At 45.6% G+C, this 22445-nt stretch overlaps 2 protein-coding genes across 3 annotated transcripts; both read right to left on the reverse strand.

The window, feature by feature from the left end:
• Positions 1 to 536: 536 nt before the first annotated feature.
• Positions 537 to 9270, reverse strand: med16 (mediator complex subunit 16). The gene is made up of 16 exons (XM_085398125.1): positions 8970 to 9270; positions 7658 to 7842; positions 7455 to 7562; positions 7080 to 7249; positions 6679 to 6960; positions 6449 to 6598; positions 6243 to 6348; positions 5946 to 6083; positions 5274 to 5488; positions 4728 to 4934; positions 3609 to 3819; positions 3406 to 3539; positions 3020 to 3212; positions 1549 to 1765; positions 954 to 1037; positions 537 to 883 (listed from the first exon to the last, which is right to left on the reverse strand). The coding sequence occupies exons 2-16, from the start codon at positions 7794 to 7796 to the stop codon at positions 757 to 759; spliced, it is 2481 nt and encodes an 826-aa protein (XP_085254251.1). The 5' UTR covers positions 7797 to 7842; positions 8970 to 9270; the 3' UTR covers positions 537 to 756.
• A 1403-nt stretch (positions 9271 to 10673) lies between these two features.
• Positions 10674 to 19277, reverse strand: misp (mitotic spindle positioning). 2 transcript variants are annotated; one of them, XM_085398127.1, is made up of 5 exons: positions 19139 to 19277; positions 15340 to 17302; positions 12079 to 12269; positions 11156 to 11194; positions 10674 to 11079 (listed from the first exon to the last, which is right to left on the reverse strand). In XM_085398127.1, exons 2-5 carry the CDS (start codon positions 17180 to 17182, stop codon positions 10990 to 10992), a joined length of 2163 nt encoding a protein of 720 aa, XP_085254253.1. In that variant the 5' UTR covers positions 17183 to 17302; positions 19139 to 19277; the 3' UTR covers positions 10674 to 10989. The 2 variants fall into 2 exon arrangements, with proteins under 2 accessions (XP_085254253.1, XP_085254252.1); XM_085398126.1 differs by lacking the exon at positions 19139 to 19277 and adding an exon at positions 18300 to 19104.
• Positions 19278 to 22445: the final 3168 nt, after the last annotated feature.

A 22445-nucleotide genomic window follows, 5' to 3' on the forward strand; every position in this document is an offset into this window, starting at 1 on the left:
GTCTGTGCTCAACCTAAACAGACGAGCAGGTCCACCACAGGGGGGTGCTGTTTCAGAGCTGCTGTCATGATGTGAAAACTGAACTTTGAGTCCTCAGAGTGGTGACTACATGTTTGCATTACCTTTCACTGTGTGTGAGTGAGAGAGAGAGAGAGACTTTAAACTGTATTCTCCTATTTTTACCTGCAGCTGGAAATGAGCTGGATAAAAAAATTTTTTTAAAAAGTGACTGAAAGAATCTTTCTCTCTGGTTGATGCACCTCTACCAAGCAGAGTGATGGGCAGACGCAGGTGCTCAGTGCGTCACCTGACAGGTGGTTATGATCAGCTGAGAGAAACGGTGATCACAGGTGTCTTTAAAGTAATTTCTCCCTTAAAGACATTGTGTACACGATGAACCCACCTGACACTTCCTGCAGCATCACTTCTGTTCCCATGGAAACACCCGATGACCCATTTGTTCGTTCCATCAGCGTGATGTGACATGGATGAACCAGCGCTCTCAGGTGTTCGGACACAAAAACAGAAACACCTCGTTCAGTTTGGTTGGCTTTATTAGAAAAATGCTGTTTATGTACAAAGTGCAGCTCCAACGATCAATCGGAACTGGATTCAGTCCCTGTGCCTCACACAGAAACTGGTCTCATGAAGCCGGTTCTCAGCTGGATATTAAAGACCATTTTCAGGAACCTGATTGGTCAATAGGTTTGGGATGTGAATAAGCTCCACACCAACAGGTGATTTAGTGTCACCACTTCAGGTGAACGTGGGTGGGATCCTCCTCCACAGACCGCCACACAAACAGTTCTTAATCCAGCGCTGCTCCCATTGCTTCATGGCGTTTGTCTTGTTGGGAGAACGGAGCATTGTCACGCAGCCGCACCTGAAAGAGGCGGAGCTTAGTGATGTCATTATGAAAGTGGAACATGTGACATCGCTTCCCACGGACTCACCTGGTGCAGGCTTTGCTCTCCTCGGTAGGACAGACGCCCATGTGAACACAACGCAGGTTATCCATCCTCTGGGAGCCAGGAGTCCTGCGAGCACACACAGAAACACACAAGTTACCGTCAGCACAGTCACTGGTACCTTCTCGACTCAACCTGGTTTTGTTTGTTTTCCATTAGAATCCAGTACCAAATAATGTGTGTGGGGTTGTTCTAGGAACTCGGCTGAAAGTCCTGTGACATCATTCGCATGTGACACAAACAGAGGAAGACGTGGAGGCAATGGTGTATCTGCTGCTAGGTCTGTGGCGTTGTTCTTTGTGCAGCTGTGTTCCTCATTGCCAGGTTTCAAAAACGGCGGTATTGATTTTCATGAAGGAGACGCTCTCATGACTCATCGAGTGACGCCACTGACTAGCCAATTGGTGGCATGCAGGCTGCTGACACCTGAGATCGCTTGGAATCCTGGCCAGTGGGTACTAAATTAGTACCTAGTACCAGGTACTACCACCTAATGGAAAATCGTAAAAACCGAGCCGACCCAAGTAGGTTCTAAGTGAAACGGCAGTTATGGAAAGCTGCAGGCTGAGGTGTGCATTACCTGTTGAACACCTCCAGAGGTGTGGGCGGGGCGTTGCTGGGCAGGGACGAGGCCTTGCCAAACTGCAGCCTGAGTGGGTGCTTGCCCTGGAGCTTCACCATCACACCGTCATTGACGGGCAGCCAGTCCATGCTGGGCACCAGCAGCTGGCTCGGCAGCAGGCAGCACTCGTCGATCAGACTGTCGTCGGGGTCCTGGGGGGCGCCATCATCCCGTGCTGAGTGACAGAAAATGGGAAACTGTTTAGTAGTGGTGACAGCTGAAAACTGCTTCAGCCTCTCTTTGACCTGAGTTCAAGCTTCTCTCGTGCTGAGCTCAGCAGGACAATTGTTTTCAGGGCTCAGGTGAAGTTGATGGTGACAAAGAGCACACACCACACGTCTGTGGTTCTGGTCATGCCTCAAACTGGGATGATAAGTTCAAAAAATCTTGTTGATTCCAGATTTGAAATCACAGAAATTGATCCTGGAGGAGATTTAAACTGTTTAATAAATTTAAACTGTTGTCAGTCTGCCCCAGGGCAGCTGTGGCTACAACTGTAGCTTGCCTCCACCAGTGTGTGAATGTGACAGTGAATGAATAGTGGAATTGTACAGCGCTTTGAGGGCCCGAAAAGCGCTATATAAATGCAATCCATTTTTATTATTATCATTATTATTAATAATACTGGATCAATGCAGTCATAAATCTATAAACTTATAAAATAGGCTAAGCTACTTTCAGCTTTATGGAGCAGGTTGGAAGTGTTGACCCCCTTTTTTCTTTTAATTTCCCACAAGGCAGGCATTTTTATTTCTCTCCTCCTCTCACTTGTATGGTCCAGATGTTCATCCAAGTCTCAGGAGCAGCAGGGAGGATTTCATATTTCAGGAATCAGTGGAGCGATCTGAGGAATCCTTCCAGAGTGACAACTGACCTGTAGCAGCAGCTAGCTGTGAGTCTGAACTCAGGATTATTTACAGTTTCCATCTTACTGTCAGTTTTACCTACAGAACACCTGTTGCCAAATGCATTGATCCGATTGGTCAGATCTGTTTATTTCCATGTGAAAAGAACCCAACAAAAACAAACAGTAAATTAATTAAGAACAATTTACATGTGGCGGTGAGTGACGGCCCGTGCCATTCTAGTCTGATCTGCTCCGAGGCTGATGGAGGCTTTCATCCAGTTCTCTCTACACTACACATGGATGATTAGATGTTTTCCTCTCTTAGCTGGATGCTTCCTTCTCCTCAAAACTGCTGATGGAACTGCATGGTGTTTGCAGTTGAGGACTTCCTGTTTCACTCACGGCTCCTTCAACAACACCTGGGATCACCTGCACACCTTTGACCTGATTCACTTTAAACAACCATGATTGAGGGAAGACTAACCCGAAACCTCAGATTAAAGCTCATAACCTTTGACTGAACGTGAGAGGACCTGAGGTCAGATAAAGTGGCCCAGTCCTGACCAGAGGTGTGTTGCTTACAGCAGAGCCACAGCTTGGTGAGCAGCCTGAACAGCAGCAGCATGCTGTCCTGGTTGTCCGACGTGGCAGTGAAAGTGGGCAAACAGCCGGACTTCAGCAGACCCCAGATCCGGATCATCACCAGCATCTCCCTCAGCATCCCCAGAGACGCCCCGTCCCGCATGAAGCCAAACCCGGGCCGGACCATAGAGCCCTATGAGAGCAGCATACATAAACCCGGGGTCAGAGGTCATCAGCCAAACATGATGAGTTCTACTGAGTTCTGCTTCCTGGAGACGAACTGATTGATCTACATCTGCTTACAGCTTCTGTTTCATTGGAATGGTTCCGAGTCACTCCTCCTAACATGGAATAAGGTGTGTGCATCGCCACCCGACTTCACTTACCTGGTTGGGCAGGTTGGCGAGCAAGTACAGGACGAAGTCTCCCACCCACTGGATGAGCTGCTGCAGAGACTGCAGAGGAGGACCATCCAGTACAAACTCCTCCGTTTTCAGGTTGAGCATCACCTTATCGATATCTGAGGAGACATGGAGCCATCAGCCACCACCCACACATGATGGGACACCACCGCCACCTGCGGTCTCACCTGTGTCTGTGTTTTTGGCGCAGATCTCTGTCAGTCGGTCTCCAGGACTCTTGTCCGGCGTGTTGAGGACATGAGGCCTCAGCAGAGACTTGAGGGTGGAGCTGATAGCGATAAGCAGTAGCTTGGCATGGAAGTCACACGCTCGAGCCGCTGTCGCCGTGGAGAGTTTACAGAGAGAAGCCTTCACTGCCACAATGCGTGTCGCCAGAACCTGAAGCACAGAATGGCAAAGGGGAAGTGCTCGAGCCAGAAACATCAGAAACACCCCTTCCTGCGTTCTGCTGACTTTCATCATCTCACCTGTCCTGCATTTTCAAATTAATGGTAAATAATTACTGGGACATTTAATAATGCTGAAAGCAAGACTTTTTTTCTTTTTTAAACACATGTGCTGCCTGGTCCTAACCACAGGGACTACTTCCTGTAGTCTGATAAAAACCTGCTACTGTGATTCTGCCTTTGTGAAGCTGATGAGTGCTAACCGCTTCAGCCCTGTTCAGTCACTGAATCTTCCTGATTCATGAAGCAGAACATGAAGAACAAGACAGAAAACTAAACAGCAGTGACGTTTGTAGGGTTACTGAGGTTGGGCTTGTTGGTATATAATGATGTGCTACATAGTGGCTACTGGCTAGCTACACAGCTACAGTTAGCGTAATATAAACAAATTAGCAGAGTGAAGCTGGAGGATGAATGCTAACTTTTTTTTCTCCACTTGATAAAAGTTAACCCACGGCTTCCCAATGGTTAGGGACAAATGCAATCGAATGGCAGAAAAAAGATGCTGTAAACGGACCAAACTTCAGTCAGGAGAACAACTAAGATAATCCATCCACAATACGAGGTTAGTCATTTACATACTGCTGCAGGGGCTGGACTGTAGTTACATAGTAAGGTTTTAAAAACTGAGCTTTAAAATGAATAGTGGTAATAAAAACCGAGAGAGGCCGACAGTGATCACTGACTGTTTTTAGGGTCTTGTTGAGATTAAATAGAAACAAAACATGTTAAAAACACAACAGCCTTAATAAACAGAGCAGTTTGGACCCAGAAGCAGGGTTAATATGTCATCACTTAAAGACCCGGCCTTGTGGTTTTCTCCCAGCATGCTTTGCTGACCTGCTGCAGCGCCTGATTCTGCCTCATGTACTCTTCATGCAGCTTCTCCACCAGGTTGTGCACCATGCTGGGCTGCACATGCAGCAGCACATCCCACCAGTCGTAACCCGTCACCATGCAGTACTCCAGCAGGAACAGCAGGTGACGCAGCGTCGTGTTCATCTCCAGCACCTGGCCCATAGAGGGCGACACACGCAGCATGTGGAGCTGACGAGAGAACAAACAAACAAACAGATTAGAATTAGATTTCTGAATGATTCAAAGCGGCAACTGTCCAGATGTCCATCGACTCGTCCTCGGCTCACTCTCTGGAGACCTTATTTGGTTGTTTTGCTTTCAAATTTCTTATTTCACATTTCTCATCAACCCGATTGAGTTACTTCACACAGAAGTCATGTAGGTTACGGAGATGTCAGGATTCCAGAGGAAACAGTTTCTCTGCTAAATTAATCAACTGATAAGAAACCGATCAATCTGATCTCTGATTGTTAACGTGTGGCGTTTTATTGATCTGGGCTGAACCAGAACCCAGCTGTGTGTCCTCACCTTGCCGTGGTTGTCAACTCCAGCCAGAGCCAATGAGGTCCAGGAGAACTGCAGGGCCTTGAAGTGGACGGTGGGGCCGGCGGTTCTCTGGCGCTTGATGGCCGACTCATCTCCAGGGCGCTGTGCCGAGGAGGCGCCGTAGAACACGCCCATGGTGTGGAGGGAGAGACGGTGCAGGATCTGGATGCTGCCATCATGAAACGCCAGAGCCAGACCTGAAACCACAATGAGATGAGATGGTTACAACAAAGTCCTGCCACCATCTTTAAAGGAAGCCAGATCAACCTTTAACTTCAGGGGTCAGCAGGGTGTCAGACCTGACGGTCCAGAACAAGCATCGCGGTTTAAGATTTGGTAATGGCCCAAAATAAAGTTCACCAGGTAAACGAAACACAGTGACATTACAATGAGGTCGCTGTCTGAGGCTCCTCCTACCAGTGCTGTGAGCAAACACTATGCCGTAACAGACGTGCCATGCCCACAATGACTGTGATTGGCCCGTTTAGTACTCTGATTTCCTCCTACACATTTCTTCTTCTACCGCCATTTTTTCAAATCAACATGAGAACGATCACCCTGACCACAGAAACTCTGAGCTTGATGAAGGTGCTTGGCAGCACGCGTGTACACCTCCCTGAAGAACAACCAGCCATTTCCAGCTCTGAGGCTCACCGAGTCCGGGGCAGAACTTCAGTTCAGTGTTGGAGATGGAGATGGGAAGCTTGGGCAGAGCGACAGCCGACACACGCTCCAGGTCGCTGGTGGTCGTCAGGATCCGCCATTTTAGGATGGTCGGCTGCTTCTCTCCCACTGTCAGAAGAGGTCAAATAAAGAAAGTCAGGGCATTAAATACAAAAGGTCAGTGGTCATGAACACACACACACAGTCTGATTCTTAAAGCCTCTTGTCACTATGCCAACGATTAGCTGGCTGTTACATCACTTCCTGCCTGGTGCTGGGTTTTCTTACCCACAGGCGAACAGTGCTGGAAGATATTATTAACAGGAAGTCCCTCCTTCCTCAGAGACCAGCACTCCACGATGCTGCCGTTCTGATTGGACGCACACAGCAGAACCTGTAAAGCACACACTTCCTCTGAGTTCTGAAGGTCCCGGTGGTCTCGGGTTTAACGGTCACACTTGTCTTATTGATCTGACTGGTCACACTGGTCTTACTTGCTCAGAGTTCTCCCGGGTCAGGAACTTGAGGTGGGTGACAGCGGGGTACTTCTCCCTCCTCAGCGGGTCGGTGGTACAGCGCAGGAAAAGTGAGGGCAGCAGCTCAGTATCAATGCGACATTTCTCACTCACCACACTGACCACCACCTGAAAAAAACAAAGGTAAAATGTCAGGTTAGCATAAGAGGTGAGAGCCCCTTGGTAACGCCAGCATCTTTCGTCCTTACCTTGTAGAACTGCACAGGCGAGGAGCTGCTGCCATCTGTGGCAGCCACCACAATGTTCCCTCCTCCAGTGAAGGCAATATCCGCCAACGCCACGCGCCCTCTCAGCCGGCACAGGCTCTCGCTCGCTGTCAGCAGAGCGCCGCCTGGCTTCAGCAGCGACACAGTCACCAAACCACTCACCGTCACCGCCAGCCAGCCCTCCATCGGCTTACCGCCAAACAGCGTTAAGGACGGTGAAAATTTCACCCGTGAGAACTTCTCCCCGAAGTTTGTGGAGCCAGACTGAAGCAAAAGTAGAAGAGGAGGCAGGGCTTACTCAACTGGTCTCAGTGAGTGTTAAGACACAGAGCTATCACTGCAACGAGCCAGCAGGTGTGTGCACATGTGTGGGCAGCTATTACCATCTCCACGTGCAGTGCCAGCTTGACACCATTGTGCAGCCAGCTGAGAGCGATGATGGGGTCTCCGTCTAGCGAGCTTGATAGGATGCTCTCCCAGCTATTTACCAGGTGATCTGACATCGACCAGCATTTGATCTGCCCGTCGCCGTCTGCAGACAGCAGCCGTGAGCCTGCAGCACGCGCAAACACACAGACACACACGTCACTTCCTGTCTCTCTCAGCAGAACGTGACACTGCAGCATGTACTTACATAAAGCAGGAGAACAGCAGCTTCTCCTGCTGGCACAGTCTGAACGGCTTATAGCCATCAGATTCCAGACCAATAACAGTCAAACAGCTGAGCTCATCTCCAAAACATTTAACTGAAGTCTCACCTGATTGGTCCCACTCCAGACAGGAAATGACCTCAGTGTGTCCAGAGTTGATGGAGAAAACATCCCAGGGGTGCTCAGTGTCGATGATATGGATCATGTGACTCACATCTGAAAACAGAACATCAAGTTCAGCGTGTGTTTGTGTGTTCACCTGTGTGTGTGTGTGTGTGTGTGTGTGTGTGTGTGTGTGTGTGTGTGTGTACTCTTGTCGTCGTCCTCGCTCTTCAGGTCTGTGGTGAAGGCCACGAGGTTCCTGCAGGACCAGGAGCAGACCAGCGGGATGGAAGGGCAGTGCGTGCTCTTCGGACGCTTCTCCCACTCACACACATAGGCCAGTTCCATGATTCCACCACAGAAGAAGAATCTAGATCCCAGGTGGATGTGTCACCTAAAAAACAGACTAGTCAGCTGCTCTAATCACTTAAACACGATTACTGACCTGTTTGTGTGGATAGAGCAGAGATGAACATGAGTGATCAGACCTCTGCCTTACCACTACATGTGTCAGACAGATGCATGAGCCACGGGCTCTCCAGTGCCACCTTTACCCGAAGTAGTGGAAAGTAAAACTTTCAAAGGGGACAGCACTACAGATAAGTGAAAAAGCAAAGCACAAGTAGAAGGACGAAAGAAAAGGAACATACATGCAAAGAAGAAAGCTCTTAAAACATGTGGTTGTCCACACTGGACTTTCATCAAATCAACAAAGATGCACAGAAAAGAAGGTCAGACACCAACTAGGGAGAATAAGAAGGACAAAGGGGAACAACACTGTAATCCCATATGTAGCAGGTTTATCATAGAAGCATCCCAGTGTACTTCAGACCCAGCCACACACTCAGACACAAACTGGTTCATCCCAAACACAAACACAAACTAAACAACAGTGTATGCTGTGCGGTGCCGTGCTGCAAGGAAAGCTCAAACCTGTACACAGAAGAGGGACTCAGCTGTACATCTGCATCTAAAAGTCAAAGGTCACTCTTTTGAGGATGCCAATGTTCACATTTCGGACAGAGAGGAGTGATGGTTAGTGGAAGAAGCATCTATGTCCACTGTGAACGAACATCTTTGAACAGAGGGCGGGGTTTACAAAACCGACTATTTCCACCCAGATTCACACCTTGGCTCAGGTGTCCTCAACAGGTCACACGATGGGGTGGGGCAACATCTCACAGTGGTTTCACCATTAAACCCCACTGATGGTAATGAGCTCCACCTTCTTTCATACCTTGGTTCTGGTGTTGACTCACGTGATCACTAGTGGGTAAATGACCCAGGATCACCTCTAATGGGGATTAAACACCTGGGACCCTCCACCTTAATTTGTAGAACTGAAGAAGCCTGTTGCACGAAACGTCTTTACAAACTTAAAGCAGTTCAGCTGCTTCTTTTTCAAATTGAACATCAAACTGTTCACCCAGGCCGTGCCAAATAACACCATAGTCACAGTACTCAAAGTACTCAGTCACAACAGTGAATGAGCAGCCGCACTAGCCTCTAGCGTTAGCTCACCTGAAGGTTTTCCGCTTCTGTCACGCAGATGAGAATGAAAATTAGCCGTTTTCCTTTTCCTGTTTTTAAGGCTGTTTAATATTAACTTAAAGTAATTAAAACACCAAAACATTGAAACACCAGACTTGAGTTAAACTCAGCGCTTTTTGCTTGCTGCTGTTAAAAACAAACCGCTCTCTGTTAAAAGGATGTGGGGACCCCGTAGCTGCCTCTACAGCCGCCTGACTATAAAAACTGACGGCACCCCAAAGCTCTACTCAAACAGCGTCTAGGCGAGACGTTTAAGCTGCGTGTCATATAAACGTGTTTGTCTGTGAGATGACTGATATAACCTCTGTGATCAGTTTGATATCGGCCCTGTGCGACGAACCGGCTGTTTATCTGACGGGCGCCGCGGACACCATCCTCTATCCCCGGTAACATTCTTCCCTGAGCGAAGTCTTCTAGGCGGAAAAAAATTAAAAGATACCTGCGCCCAATTTTAGTTTATTGTGGTTTCCTTTACTAGTATTTACTCGTTGTTGTTTTTAATAATGGAAACTAACGCTGAAAAAAATATCCGACCTCGATGCATTGTCATCTTGTTCATCTGTCCAGAAACATATTTTAAATCTGGTGTCAGGTGACTTTTTCTTTAGCTGTGAGTTCACACTGACAGGGTGCACAGCTAGATTATGGTCTGATCTAATGATCTGCTGTATGAGTGAGTTCGATCTTCTGTTTTTTGATCACCTTTTGTGTTGTATGATGAGCAGGATGCTGTCCATATGGTTGGTTTTTGTATGGACTGAAGTAAAGAAAGACTTTATTGAGAAACATCACATCCTCTTTTCCTGTCTCCTCCTCCCTGATCCTGGTTTTCTTCCCGGTTAAAGAGATTTCTTCCTCTCTGCTGTCACCAGGTACCCTCTGATTTTGTTGGTTACACTCACCTCACCAAACAATGTGTTTGTTTATTGTGTTTATGTTTTGTGCTGTGTTGGTGTGTTTAAGTAAGTAAATGTATTTGTGTAGCACATGTCGGGATACAACAGGTGTTACAAAGGTGCTTCACATCAAATCAAAACACGAAACAAAGAAATGCAGGTAAATTACAAATAAACTAGAATGAAACGTCAGTTTAACCTCCTACAACCTGGTTACCACATATGTGGACATCACATTTTTGGTTGTCTAGACCTAAATACAAAATTTTGCTCTACAAGGGCCTGATATCCACTTACGGGGACATTATACTGCCACTATTCTATCAAAATTTAAAACAAATGTCCTCATATGTGGATCTCATTTTTCTCATAAACAAAAATCAGGTAAAAAAATAAATAAATCTGGTAATTCTTTGTTTTTACATTCATCAGGTCACAATCAGCCCAAATAGCAAAGAAAAATTAAAAATGCATGCAATGAAAGAGTTCGGGTCTTAGGGGGTTAAAGCAATGAGAATCACTGTTTAATTTTGTGTGGAAGGTTTTCTGGTAATGCTGCTAAAACCACATTGTAAACATTTGTTTCAGAGATGGGTTTGGGGTGCTCTGTTTGGCTACACTTCCCGTTTCTGGATCTTTTGGAGAAAGTTAGAACCCTCTGTTCAGATGTTTTTCAGAAAGCAGGTAAAACTGAGCTTCCTGTCGCTGGGATTCTGCTATAATGCTGCAGCTGTCGGCAGATGTTTGTGTCTTGCAGTGAACCATCTGAGTGTCTGAGGATGCATCATGAAAACAATCAGAAACTTCCCGTGCTGCTGTGTCAGATTAAAAGTCTCCAGATAAACACTGGAACTATCTTTTTTTCTCTATATGAATCAGACACGTTGTCTCTGTTTTAGGCTCTAACCAACGGACTGCTGATTAGACAAGGGGAACTGCTGTCATCTTCAAGGAACAATCAGCAACAGCCATTTCTGTTGGAGCGTCTTTAGAAAACCACTGCATCCCAGCTTGAAGAGAGAAACTCAGTCCCGTATTTCAGGATCTCCTGCCCTGCTGCTTGAGGTCGAGTCCTGTTTTGGAGTCAGGCACACTCACTGGTTCTCCTGGTTGGCAAATTGTCTGGCCTCCCAGAGCAGAGCTCCCTGGTTCTTATGTCGATTGACTCGAGTCGACTCCACAACCTGAAAACAGGCCAAGACGACAAGGAGTTAAGGAGACAAGGAGTAAAGGGGTTAAGGTTACAGGAGAAGCCCATACCTCGTTGTTGATCTCATCAACTGGCTGGATCCCTGCGTACTGTAAAGAAACAAACAAATAAAAATAGACTCCGTTATTATTGTGCAGTTTTAAAACCTCAGTTCCAACAGTCAGGACGCTGGTTGAACTGCAAATAAAAACAGAATCCAATGATCTGCAAATCCCATAAACTCATATTTTATCCACAATAGAGCACAAAAACACAGTAAATACTCAAAATGAGACATTTTACTGTTTCATAACAAATCTGAGCTAATGTGGAATTTGGCAGCAGCGACTTGACCTAAAAGTTGCGACGGAGCAGCAAAAGTGTGTCAAAGTCCAGCAGTGCAAAAGAAAAGATCAAAGGGAGCTGGCAGCAGGTCAGCCACGTGATCAGGTGGAAAAAGATCCTCTCAGAGAGGTGGAGCTTCTCAGAAGTTCACCAACCTGTTTCAGAATCACAGTCCTTGCTGTGAACATTTTATCAATTACACAACATGACATCATCAGCATATTCAGTGGATCTGAGCGCAGGGATGAGGCTGTAAATCAGTATTGGATTTCTGTGATCTTCAGCTGTTCTCCTCAGCTCACAGACTGATGTTACGGAAGAGGAAACATGGACCTGTCTAGATGTGTTGCTGCCATCAGATTCAACACAAGCTCATATTTTTATTAAAACATTTACCATGGTTAAACATTTTATGTGTTTTCTGTGTTCTGTAGTAAATAATATATTAGTTTAATAGATTTACAGATTGTTGCATTCTGGCTTGTTTTACAGTTCACACAGACCCAGCTTTGTTGGACCTTGGTTTTTATTTTATTCACTTCCATTTTATTTGTGCAGCATCATTTCATTGACAACGTCTAAATGATCATCTTCATCATCTCCTGAAGCAGGAAGAGGCTGAAAAAGCAGAAAGAGCAAAACTACTTACTGCACTCTCCTCCAGCTTCAGTTTGGCTCGATACTCCTCAAAGTTCTGCAGCAGAGTCTCCGTCAGACCTCGCACTGCTAGGGAGGGGGAGGAGGGAGAGGGAGAGGAGGAGGTCCAGGGCCGAGCCGTGATGAAGGAGACGGAGGGCAGACGGAGGGAGGGGCGAGGAGAAGACACGCTGGCTGGTTTCTCTGAAACACCGTGGAGGAAATCATGAATGACGTCATATGTGACACGCTGTGATGTCATCAGTGTTTGAACAGCAGCTGTTTCCTCCGATCATGTTTTTTTTTTTTTTTATTATTTAAATGGAAACAGAACTTTAAACAGGAAACACATTTAAGGTGGAGCTTTCCAGTTTTCAGTTATATTCAGTGGAATCATTTTAATGTGAAGCTGTGGTTGTTCCTCTAACGGCCAGCAGAGGGAGCAGTAAGTAAGTCCTCAAAGACTTCCATGTGTCTGTAGCTACTAGCTGTCTGGTAGTGTGATATCCACTAACACGTGATCACATTTATGTGAATTCATTTATATTTAAGCTATTTTACTTTCAATGTAAGTGATATTTTCATTTGAAAATTTGCTTGCAGGACACATATATAGCTTTCTACAGGTGTTGCCACATGGTACCTGTAACACTAGCTTCACCGTGTTCGTGCAGTTGGAGATTTTGGAGCATTTTTAATGACATCATCTGACCAATTGTATGGCTGCTGAGAGGTTACTGTACCAACACACAGTCCAACAGGTCTAAGCTCCAGTTTGGGTGTGCAGTGAGATTTGAGGATTATAATTGGATGTTACTGAGCACTGGTTAGCAGATATCTGTGTCTGTGTGATACACCTGTACAGTCTGAGGATGCACACTGATGATGATCATGCAGCGAAACTGTTAAAACCAGGGGTTCATAAACCAATGAGTAACATCACAGAGGTTGGGTCCATCTTTTATCTACAGTCTGCTCATCATGTCTGCTGTGAGGCAGGGTTTCTTAAGATTGCGCTGCTGCAATGTTTCCCAGCGTGGATTCTCTGGATAACAGAATGTGCTGATTGGTCGCCTGCTCTGATGAGCGAGTGTGTGTGTGTGGCTTTGGAGCAGCTGTTACTGATTGACTGAAGTGGATTTCGGTGCTTCTCTGGACTTTGATCATTTCTTTCGTTGAGTTACTCATTCTCTGATTTTTATGTAACAAGTTTACCTTCCTTCCTGCAGATCATTTTCACACTCCTTCAGTGGATTCCATTTAAACCTTCAGCAGCACTCTGTCTCTCTGCTCTGATCTCTGGGTCTTTTATTTTGAAGATTTCCCCCTCAGCATCACCTGTTGTTAGTCACTTAAGTCAGAACATCACAAACTGGGTGTTTATAAACAAAAAAAACCCCTGTTAGTAAAAGTTGCTTGTGAAAATCTGATGATAGCAGCAGTATGGCGTTATTTTTGTGCCACTATTCTGAGCGCACGTAAAAACAAGTTGTTGCATTGCATTTTGAGGAGAGATTTATTTTGAGCAAAGAAAAACTAAATTTGAGTGAACAAAGAGAGACCAAAGAGAGACCAAAACAGGCAATCAGAAGTTTTTGCATCCAAGTGTGTGATTGGTTGGTTTTGTGGCACAAATATAACAGTCTATAGAAAGAGTTGAACGCACAGGGAGCAGAGATGTTCAGAGTGCAAGCGACACACCGCGAACAGGTCCGCAGAGATCTGAGCAAGAACAAATGCAAAAACTGAGCAAGAGGAGCTGTTACTGTGTGTTTCTATGGATAACAGCAAACACTGAAATACATTTTTTGCATGCAGCAATGAATTTTGTTCGCTCAAAATGTAGCTTTTCTTTGCTCAAGATAAATTTCTCCTCAAAATACAACACTTGTAAAGAAAATGTTTACATGCGCTCAAATTTTTTTTACGTGCACTCAGAATAGTGGCACAAAAATAACGCCATACAGCACCAGGTGGACAGAGGAACTGCAGACTGAAACAAACCCTGAAAACTACAAACTAATGACAGTGATGAGCTGGAGGAAACTGTATAACATCCTGCTTGTCCTGAGTATGGATACATGTGAGCCTCACAGCTTTTCTTTGTGTTTTGTTTTTTTACCACTTCATTTGTTGTCTTTGCTCTGTTTGAATAAAGCTTTAAATAGTTCTTTTGAAGAACATCTGAGAACAGCTAAGCGCAAATATGGTTATAGGTTACTGTTTGGCTTTGTGGACATTTCCACATATTTGACTTTTAAACCTGCTGATTAATTTAAGCTAACAGTGATGAGATGTGTTTAACCTTCAGTCAGTCACTGTGACTGCTGCTCCACACATCGTCCCGAAACACAATAATTTAATGCAACAGAGCAGGGTTACTGTGAAACAGCATATTTCAACCCAAACCATCTTTTCCTAAACCTAACTGAGCGCATTTTAGAGCCTTGAGCTGAACATGAACCACAGCATTGGTCAATGTGGACCTCCTGGGAGGTTTTACTGCTGGACCTGATGAGTCACTCAGACACCATTGGACAGTGTTACATGGGTTTAATAAGGCCGGTGATAGTTAGAGTCTGGCCATACATGGCCACCATCTCATGTCAGAGTCTTAATGATGTCATAGTGTGATGAGTTTTTCCTTCAGACCAAGTGCTGGTGTGGACTCTGAGGAGGAACCGGGTTTGAGTCCACGCCTGTTGGGGGATGCCTCTGTTCAGACTCATAAACACCTCTGAAACACTGAGTCAGCAAATTCTCCCATGAGCCACTCTGATGTGATTGGGTAGGTTCAGTCCTCTTTCTAATATTTGGTGAACATTGGGCCTCGGAGAGGTGTGTTAGTGTCACCGGTGGACAATAAACTCAGAAACCAAAGCGCTGGCTCTGTTTAAGGCAGCAGCCAATCCCCCTGAGAGGAAACACTCTTTCAATCGTGGTTTGGTGTGTGTTTTGACAGTGAATGACAGGCAGAAGATATGTGGTTGGTTACAAACAGGTGAAAATAGTTTTCCTTCAAAGATTACTGAGTAACAGCTAAGCCCTGTTCCTGCCGGAGTGGTGAACTTTGACCTGAAAACAGCCTCAAAAATCATATTTGGTCCTAAGCTGAAATTTATGTGGAGTCTTTCCTGAGATATCAAAGGACTAAAATCTAATGAGGTCTGGAAACATCAAAAAATGTTTAGACGTGATTGGACTGTCAGAACAAACTGACATTGAGAATTATGGGGCACTTTGAGTTTGCTGTGATCGGGTCAACAGTACGTACCTGTTTTTATCGGCGGGTAGAACTGACTGACGGCCTTCTGGGTCGCTTGTTCCACCAGAGGAGCTGGAGAGAACAGCTGCTGTTTGGCTTCCTCCCTGGACTCCCTCAGCTCCTGCTCCCTTCTCAGAGCCTCCTCAATTTCCTTCTCAATGAAGTCTGGGGCTCCTTTTCCTCTACACTGCAGGCCAGTGGACTTCAGGCTCTCCCTCCAGGACTGAAGGGCTGTTTCATTTTGAGGTGTCAATGCTAGGGAGGCAGTAGAGGAAAAGGAAAACACTTGATCCTGGTCAAGACGTCTTCTGTCCTGGACCCCAGAGTCTATCTCGATCAAGGAAGAGGGAATCGGGCTCATTTGTTTTTGTTCTTCAGGGTGTCGATGAGGACAGCAAGGAGATGGAAAGACTTCACTTGTTTCAGACTCAGGCTGGCTGCTCTCCTCTGTCCACCTGTCCTTGTTTCGTGGCTCCGACTGACTTCTAGTCTCTTCGATATTCTGAGAAGGATCAAGCTTATTCTGGTTCTCGTTTTTGACCTCTCCCTGGACAATGAAGCTCACTCGAGTCTTCTCTTTCATTTTGATCGGTGCTGGTCGTGGTTGTAAGCGTTTGGTTTTGATCTCAACCATCTGTCCCCAACTGTCACTAAGCTTCAGGCCTCGAGAGCGGCGCAGGTTCTCCTCACGTTCCTGGATTAACCGAATCTCCCGTTCAATTGGGGTCTCACAAGCACTAGTGGACTTGATGGGTCTGTTCAGCTGCTGTACGTTATCGTTGAACACCCCATCATCGCTGACGTAGCCACCACCCACCTCTCCTGATAGCTCCTCCAGTCCAGAGTCCAGGTCATCAAACACGCTGCTTTCCCTGCTCAAACATTCCTCAGTCTGGAACACCGTCACCTTCTTCTGTCGATATGCTTCATCTTCTTCAGGTGCTTTAAACTGTGCTGCGTTGTTACTTGTCTCCACCTTCTTTGGTGTGGTTACATCAAGATCTGGCCACAAATATGACTTCAGGTGTGTTCTTGGGGACTTCAGAGGACTGGACGGAGCCTTCAGCCGGTCCTGCTCCAACTTCAGAAACTGTTGTCGGATTGTGTTGAAGTTGATCTGCTCCTTGTCGATGGTTCCGGGCTCAGCAGGACGAGGGGGTTCTGGTCTGGAACTGACTGGCTTGTAGCTTAAACTGAAACCTTCTATCAGTTTGTTTGTAGACTGGCTCAGGTCCTCCTGGGAGCTCAGCTGGTCCTGAAACCCAGCACTCTTCTTTGGAGCTTGGGTACGAATGATCTCTTTGCGAAGCTCCTTCTCCTCTTCCTCACCAACCACTCTGATTCCATTGTTTGCATCAACTTTGTACTGCAGGTCTCCGTTGCCCTCTGAGAATAGACTCTCGGGTTTCTTGCTGCTTGTGTAGGTCTGTAGTTTGAAGCCCTTCTCTTGCTTCAGGGTGGCCAGCATAGCCTGGCGCTGGGGTGAGACCATCCAAGCTTCATTATGCTCAGCCTTGGGGCTTCCTGGATCTTCCACAAAGGAGTAAAACCCACAATGAGAGCCTGAGCTGCTGCCAGGACTGCTGGGACTGCTGGGTTGCCACTCGTCACTGGAGTTTCCCCCATCAGGCGACACAGCAATCTGCCGGGCCTGAACCACAACATCCTGAGACTCGTCGCCCTGCTGGGAGGAGACGACTACGCAAGGCTGACTGTGTGAAACTGAGATGCTCCTAAAGGCGGTGTCCAGGTCATTTGGACCTGGGGCTGGTACAGCAATGGTGCGTAGGTCTGATGGTTGGAGCGTGGGGGACAGAGGCTTTAAAACCCAATTCTTTGGAGTGCTGTCCATGGCTGCAGGTGGTGTGGCAGAACCAGCGGGTGACAGAGGTTCTGACAGATGGTGATGAACAGAACTCGACTGAGAAGATGGAAAAGTCAAAACATCCTGATGGTTGCCCGCAGAAAGTCTCTGAAACAACAGGGAGGAAAGAATGGTTACTGTGGCAACCACAGAGGACAGCAATAGGGATAGGACAGTTTCTCTAGTAACAGGAATCAATTTGGAGGGCTGATTGGTTGCATTGGAAACATCCAGTTCAACTCAGTTTTATCTATATAGTGCCAAAGCACAACAATGGTTTCCTCAGTGCACTTTACGTTGTAAAGTACAGACCCTGCACTGAACATAAGGGTTGAAAAGACTCAGATCCATCCAAACATGGAGCCGGAAGCTGAGACAGGAGGTCACAGCAGACCGGTTATCATCGGGCAGGTGGGTGGAGCTGCTGTGACCACTTAAAGAAGTTTATCAAATCCATAAACTTCAGAGCAAACCCTGAGCTTTGGGGCCACAGGGACTCATTGACCTCATCATTAGGAATGTGTTTTATATGAACGTTGTCACTAAACACGAGACACAGACAGGAAATGAGGAGAAGCAGAACCGATCCACTAATCATTTCCTCTACTTTTCTCTGTACATTCACTAAGTGTGCCGGATTTATCCAGCTGGGGGGCTGGTTCAGGGCCCCGGGGCACGTGTTTGACTGTAGCATGTCTGACCTGAACTGGAATCAGCAGCTGAGTTTTTATGGAGGAAATTTAACTGAATCCAAGGAATGATAGATCAATGATAACGTTTACAGCGACTCTCGTAAAAGACTGACTGAAGTCATATGACCGTTTATGGGAAGGCAGCTCGTCTGTGGTCATGAACTCTAATAATTAATCCACCATAAAACGGATAAAGTTCAGAGTTGCTCGGATAAAGGTGGAGGTCAGAGGGTTATAAACCTGCAGCAGTTCAAAGTTCAAAAGCTGACAAAGTTGTAAAAAGGCCTGTTAGCACGGAGAACTGCGGCTCAGAGCCGTCACCAATCAGCTGAGCATGCCAGGGTTACAGATACACACACACACACACACACACACACCTGAGTGCAGGACATCAGGTCAGGTGTGCTCCTCACCTGTCTGTGTCTTTGAGCTGAGTCAGGACTCAGACCGGCAGTGATGGCCATCTATAATCTTTAGTCCGTGCAGGCTGGAAATGCTATGAGGTGCTCAGAGACAACATTTCTTCTTATTCTTTGTCATTCCAGCATTTCCTGCTGTCAGGGACTCTTTATGCTACCGTCTCCTCACACCTGAGCGCCCCTGAAAGAGCTTCAGAAATCACTTTAGCACTCAGTAGCTGCTCTGATACCCCTGTGGGCAGTTATGTGGGCATCTGTGAACTTTTACTCCGTCACGCCACAGGAACAGACCGGCCTTTCAGAGGGCCTCTTCTGGTCCCCAGGCCTGTTATTCCCTGGTATAAAGTCTTCTTTCACCTGTTTGTGCAGAAATTCACCAGCCAAACACGAGCCGCAGATGACACTCGACTGATTCCTGGAGTGTTCCAGACAGCGGCGGCCTCAGAGCACCCTCCTGTCTGAGCATGCCTGATAAGCAGCTCCTCCTGCAGACAAGCCGCTGCTGTCACCTGATAACGTGTCCAACTGTTTGGAGACCACCCAGAGACCCAGAAACTGATCCTCGGGGGGCAGGGCTGTAAAACTTTGTGTTTCGGGTGCTTTCAAGAAGTAACCAAGTCCTGGTCATGTGACAATCAATAACTAATAATAAGGCAGCAAGGTGTGAAGGAGTATACTCTCCTTCGCACCTTGGATTCAGAAAAATGGCGCTCCCAGTCTCATCACTAGTCAATGATTATAAATATCATTAATTAAAGATGTTATTGATTACAGTTGTTACTGATTAAAGGTCTGATTGATCATGTAAAGGTAGATCTGAGCTGATTTCTTACCTCTGATCAGTTTTCTGCCTGCTGCACAGCCTGAAGAACAACTGACTGATGTGCCAAAGGTCACTGAATGCCCACTCACAGGCCCCGCCCCTAAAGCAACGCCCCACCCCCAGAGACCAGTCTTTAATGATATTCCTAACAGGCAGTGGCAGCCTGTGAGTGTTTTATGGTAAGACGCAGAAGGACAGGAGAGTGGCCTCAGCTCGTGATCCACGCTGGATCATCAAACTGAAGTTTCACTCCTGCTCGTAAGAGCACTCCCTGCTGCCCCCCTCAGCTGAACTGCAGCTTCTGTAACACAACAGCAAGTAATGCAATCACACCACTCTGACCTCTGACCCTGGGGACAGAAAGTGCGTGTCTCACCTTCGTCTCCTGGTCCAGACTGTGACACAGAACCACCCAGGGAGGCGTGTACCTGAACATCCTGCCGGTCTGAACTGGATCTGACCAGTTCTGGTTTTGGATGATGATGTTAGTCAGACTCACCTGGTCAGCAGGAACCAATCACCACAAGCCCTGAAGCAACAGTAATATAAATAGGAAGTTACTAAGGAACTGTACCTTTTCAAAATAAAGCAATCAGAAAATTATGGATTTGTTTATGTTCTTAATTGCAAAAATATAAAAATATAAGAAACAGATTTGTCAAACTGATCATCCATTTTGTTTTGTGGTGATAAATCTGTAGATGTTGCTGTACTAACTGCTTGGATACCAGGTTATTTTATATAGTTTTAAATTATAATTGGCCTATATGATTTTTGTTCTTGTCCATAAGCGTATGACTACATGTCCAGTCTAATCGGTCTAATTATGGCTGATTTTATTCTTTTCTTTGTTCAGACTGTTCTGAATAATCATTCATATATTTGCTGTAATGTGTGGGGGTCTTTGCCTTTTGATGACATCATCCTGCAGGTGTTACACAGCTTCCCTCAGGTGTTGATTGATTTAAACCTTGGGATGGTTTGTAATCCTGATGCTTACTCGAGTTTTATTTTTTTGAAATGTAAAAAATGTTTCTCAAATTTTACTAATACCAATATTTTTAACTTATAAAGGCACCTTATGAAAGTGAGAGCAGTGTTTCATGACTCATGAGATTAATCATCATCAATTTCACTGTAATTTTTCTTTTCCACAATAATTAGTTAACACAATAAAACACACCTTTCAGCGTTTCATGCATTTTTAAACTGTGTTTGTTGAGACCTGGAATGTCTTTAAGGCACTTTGGATCACCACCTGTACTTTAAATGTGCTATAGGCTGTAAATAAAATAAATGTGAAGGTTCAGCTGTTTATCATAGTGCATGTTTGAAGTATATCTTCTCATTTCCAAAAATGAGAAATGTGAATGGGAGGCAGAGGACAGGACTAAAGATGCACCTGTGTGGCACACCTGTGCTCAGGATTAGGGTTAATAAGGTGTGGCCTCCCATCCTGGCATTCTGGGCCTATCTATGATCCATGTGCTCAGTAAAGAGTTCAAGCGGTCACTTCATTAACCAGTTTGTTGGGCAATATGGTGCTGAACACAGAGCTCAAATCAACAAGCAGCATCCGTACAGGTGTGCTGATGAAGGTGTGTAAAGGACTGCGTCTTGTCTCTCACAGATGTTTTGTAGACCAGCTGGACAACAGTTGTTTGGACAGGTGACAGCTGGTGAGCTGGCACAATGATGGCTGACTTGAGGTTTTCAAACCAGACATAACAGCAAAAACAACAGCAGCAGCTTGAAGACAGCTGGACGCAATCGGTCATGTGATCAGCTGGGCAGTCAATAAGAAGCTGCAGTATTTATCAGATGTTAAAATCCGTTTTCATTACTAAGACACACAGAGATTAACTCAGAACTAAAAAACATGTTTCTGTTCTTTCTTCTTGACAGGAAATTGTAAACATACGAGTGATATCATGAGTAAATATCATTTGTTTGTTTTCTGTTTGTGTAAACAGCTTTAAACAGTCATATTGTCTGACTGCCAGAGGAGGGCGGGCTAATACTATTTACATTTCACAACATCATCAAACCCGCTAATATATTAAACCCGTCATCAGTCACAAGATTAGAGATTGGACACACAGGTAGATGATGTCATCATGATGTCACACAAGTAAGAATAAAGAGAGGAAAACAGAATGTGGACTCACCCTGCAGTCGCCGACAGACAACTGATCCACGCCAACGCTGTGTGTGTGTGTGTGTGTGTGTGTGTGTGTGTGTGTGTGTGTGTGTGTGTGTGTGTGTGTGTGTGTGTGTGTGTGCTGGTCTCTATGGCTCTGTGAGGACATGCCGCCTGGTCCTTACTTCATGTCAGACCTTCAGAGGACTGAGTTCAGGATCAGGCTTAGGTTTAGGTTTGGGCTCAGGTTCCTGGTGGTTTATTCTTCGAGTCTGTTTAATATTCAGAGTTTGGAGGTTTTTCAGTCATTCAATTTTAACATCAGGAGCTTCTGAATAAGTTCTGTTCAGATCAAAAAGTTTGAAAATAAAAAGCAGGTTGTGTTGTTTTTACTGTGAATCAGAAGTGTAACAGGAGCTCTAACGATGTGTTCAGCTGCGATTCCCAGACAAAAGCTGACTTTTGTCTGGGAAGAAACAGACATAGATGAGATAAGGAGCTTCTACTGTCATAATTCATCCACATCAGTCACACTTCAAGATGCAGCTGGTATCAGAACAAGTCAATGTTTGTTTGTTTTAAATTATTATTCTGAAGATAAATCGGCCTCTTTATAAAATGGAGGGACCCAACTGTCATATCTACAGATCTGCCGCCTCTCTCCACAGAAAGACACAGTAACAGTAGTCACAACAACACAAACAGGCAAAGCTTAGTCATTTATGTACTTATATTCACAGAGTCTAGATGGCGAGTTTTCAATAACCTAGATGGCGAGGTTTCAATAACCTCGCCATCTAGACTCTCACAGAGAAGATTAGCTGATGAATTTCACAGATTTCCTGAACTTTTTATTTTATCTGTTCAAGTTTGTTGGATATTCTTTATTTAACCAGTTCTTAGCCATTGCTTCCTCACTTGCAGGTTGTATTTTTAAGAAGTATTGATCTTGTTTTTTGAGTTCATTCGAGTGGCGATATAAAAAAGACTAAAATCAGGTTAACCTGTGCTGATTATTGAAATCATCAGTGTTGCCAAGAAGAACCCACAGGACAGTTCCAGAAAGCATGAAATTCGTCAGCAAACATGTTCTCTAACAGTGTCCAGACTCAGGTATTTCATGCTGTTTTATTCTTACAGTAATTAAAAATCCGAAAGAGTCACGTTTGTTAACAAA

Source organism: Rhamphochromis longiceps, linkage group LG23 (genome assembly GCF_057381845.1).
Source record: "Rhamphochromis longiceps isolate RC_006_pf linkage group LG23, R_longiceps_female_GT1.1, whole genome shotgun sequence".
In the NCBI taxonomy this organism is placed as follows: Eukaryota; Metazoa; Chordata; class Actinopteri; order Cichliformes; family Cichlidae; genus Rhamphochromis; species Rhamphochromis longiceps.

Excerpts from the sequence above, each read along its gene's own strand:
- med16 (XM_085398125.1), bottom strand. The coding sequence starts at position 7,796 with ATGGAACTGGCCTATGTGTGTGAGTGGGAGAAGCGTCCGAAGAGCACG. Across the intron at positions 6,961-7,079 it reads TGGCACTGCACGTGGAGATG|TCTGGCTCCACAAACTTCGG; the intron begins GTAATAGCTGCC and ends CTTTTGCTTCAG. Across the intron at positions 6,599-6,678 it reads CGCCTGTGCAGTTCTACAAG|GTGGTGGTCAGTGTGGTGAG; the intron begins GTAAGGACGAAA and ends TGTTTTTTTCAG.
- misp (XM_085398126.1), bottom strand. The coding sequence starts at position 18,350 with ATGGCCATCACTGCCGGTCTGAGTCCTGACTCAGCTCAAAGACACAGA. Across the intron at positions 11,195-12,078 it reads TGAAGCTGGAGGAGAGTGCA|TACGCAGGGATCCAGCCAGT; the intron begins GTAAGTAGTTTT and ends GTTTCTTTACAG. Across the intron at positions 11,080-11,155 it reads TTGATGAGATCAACAACGAG|GTTGTGGAGTCGACTCGAGT; the intron begins GTATGGGCTTCT and ends GCCTGTTTTCAG.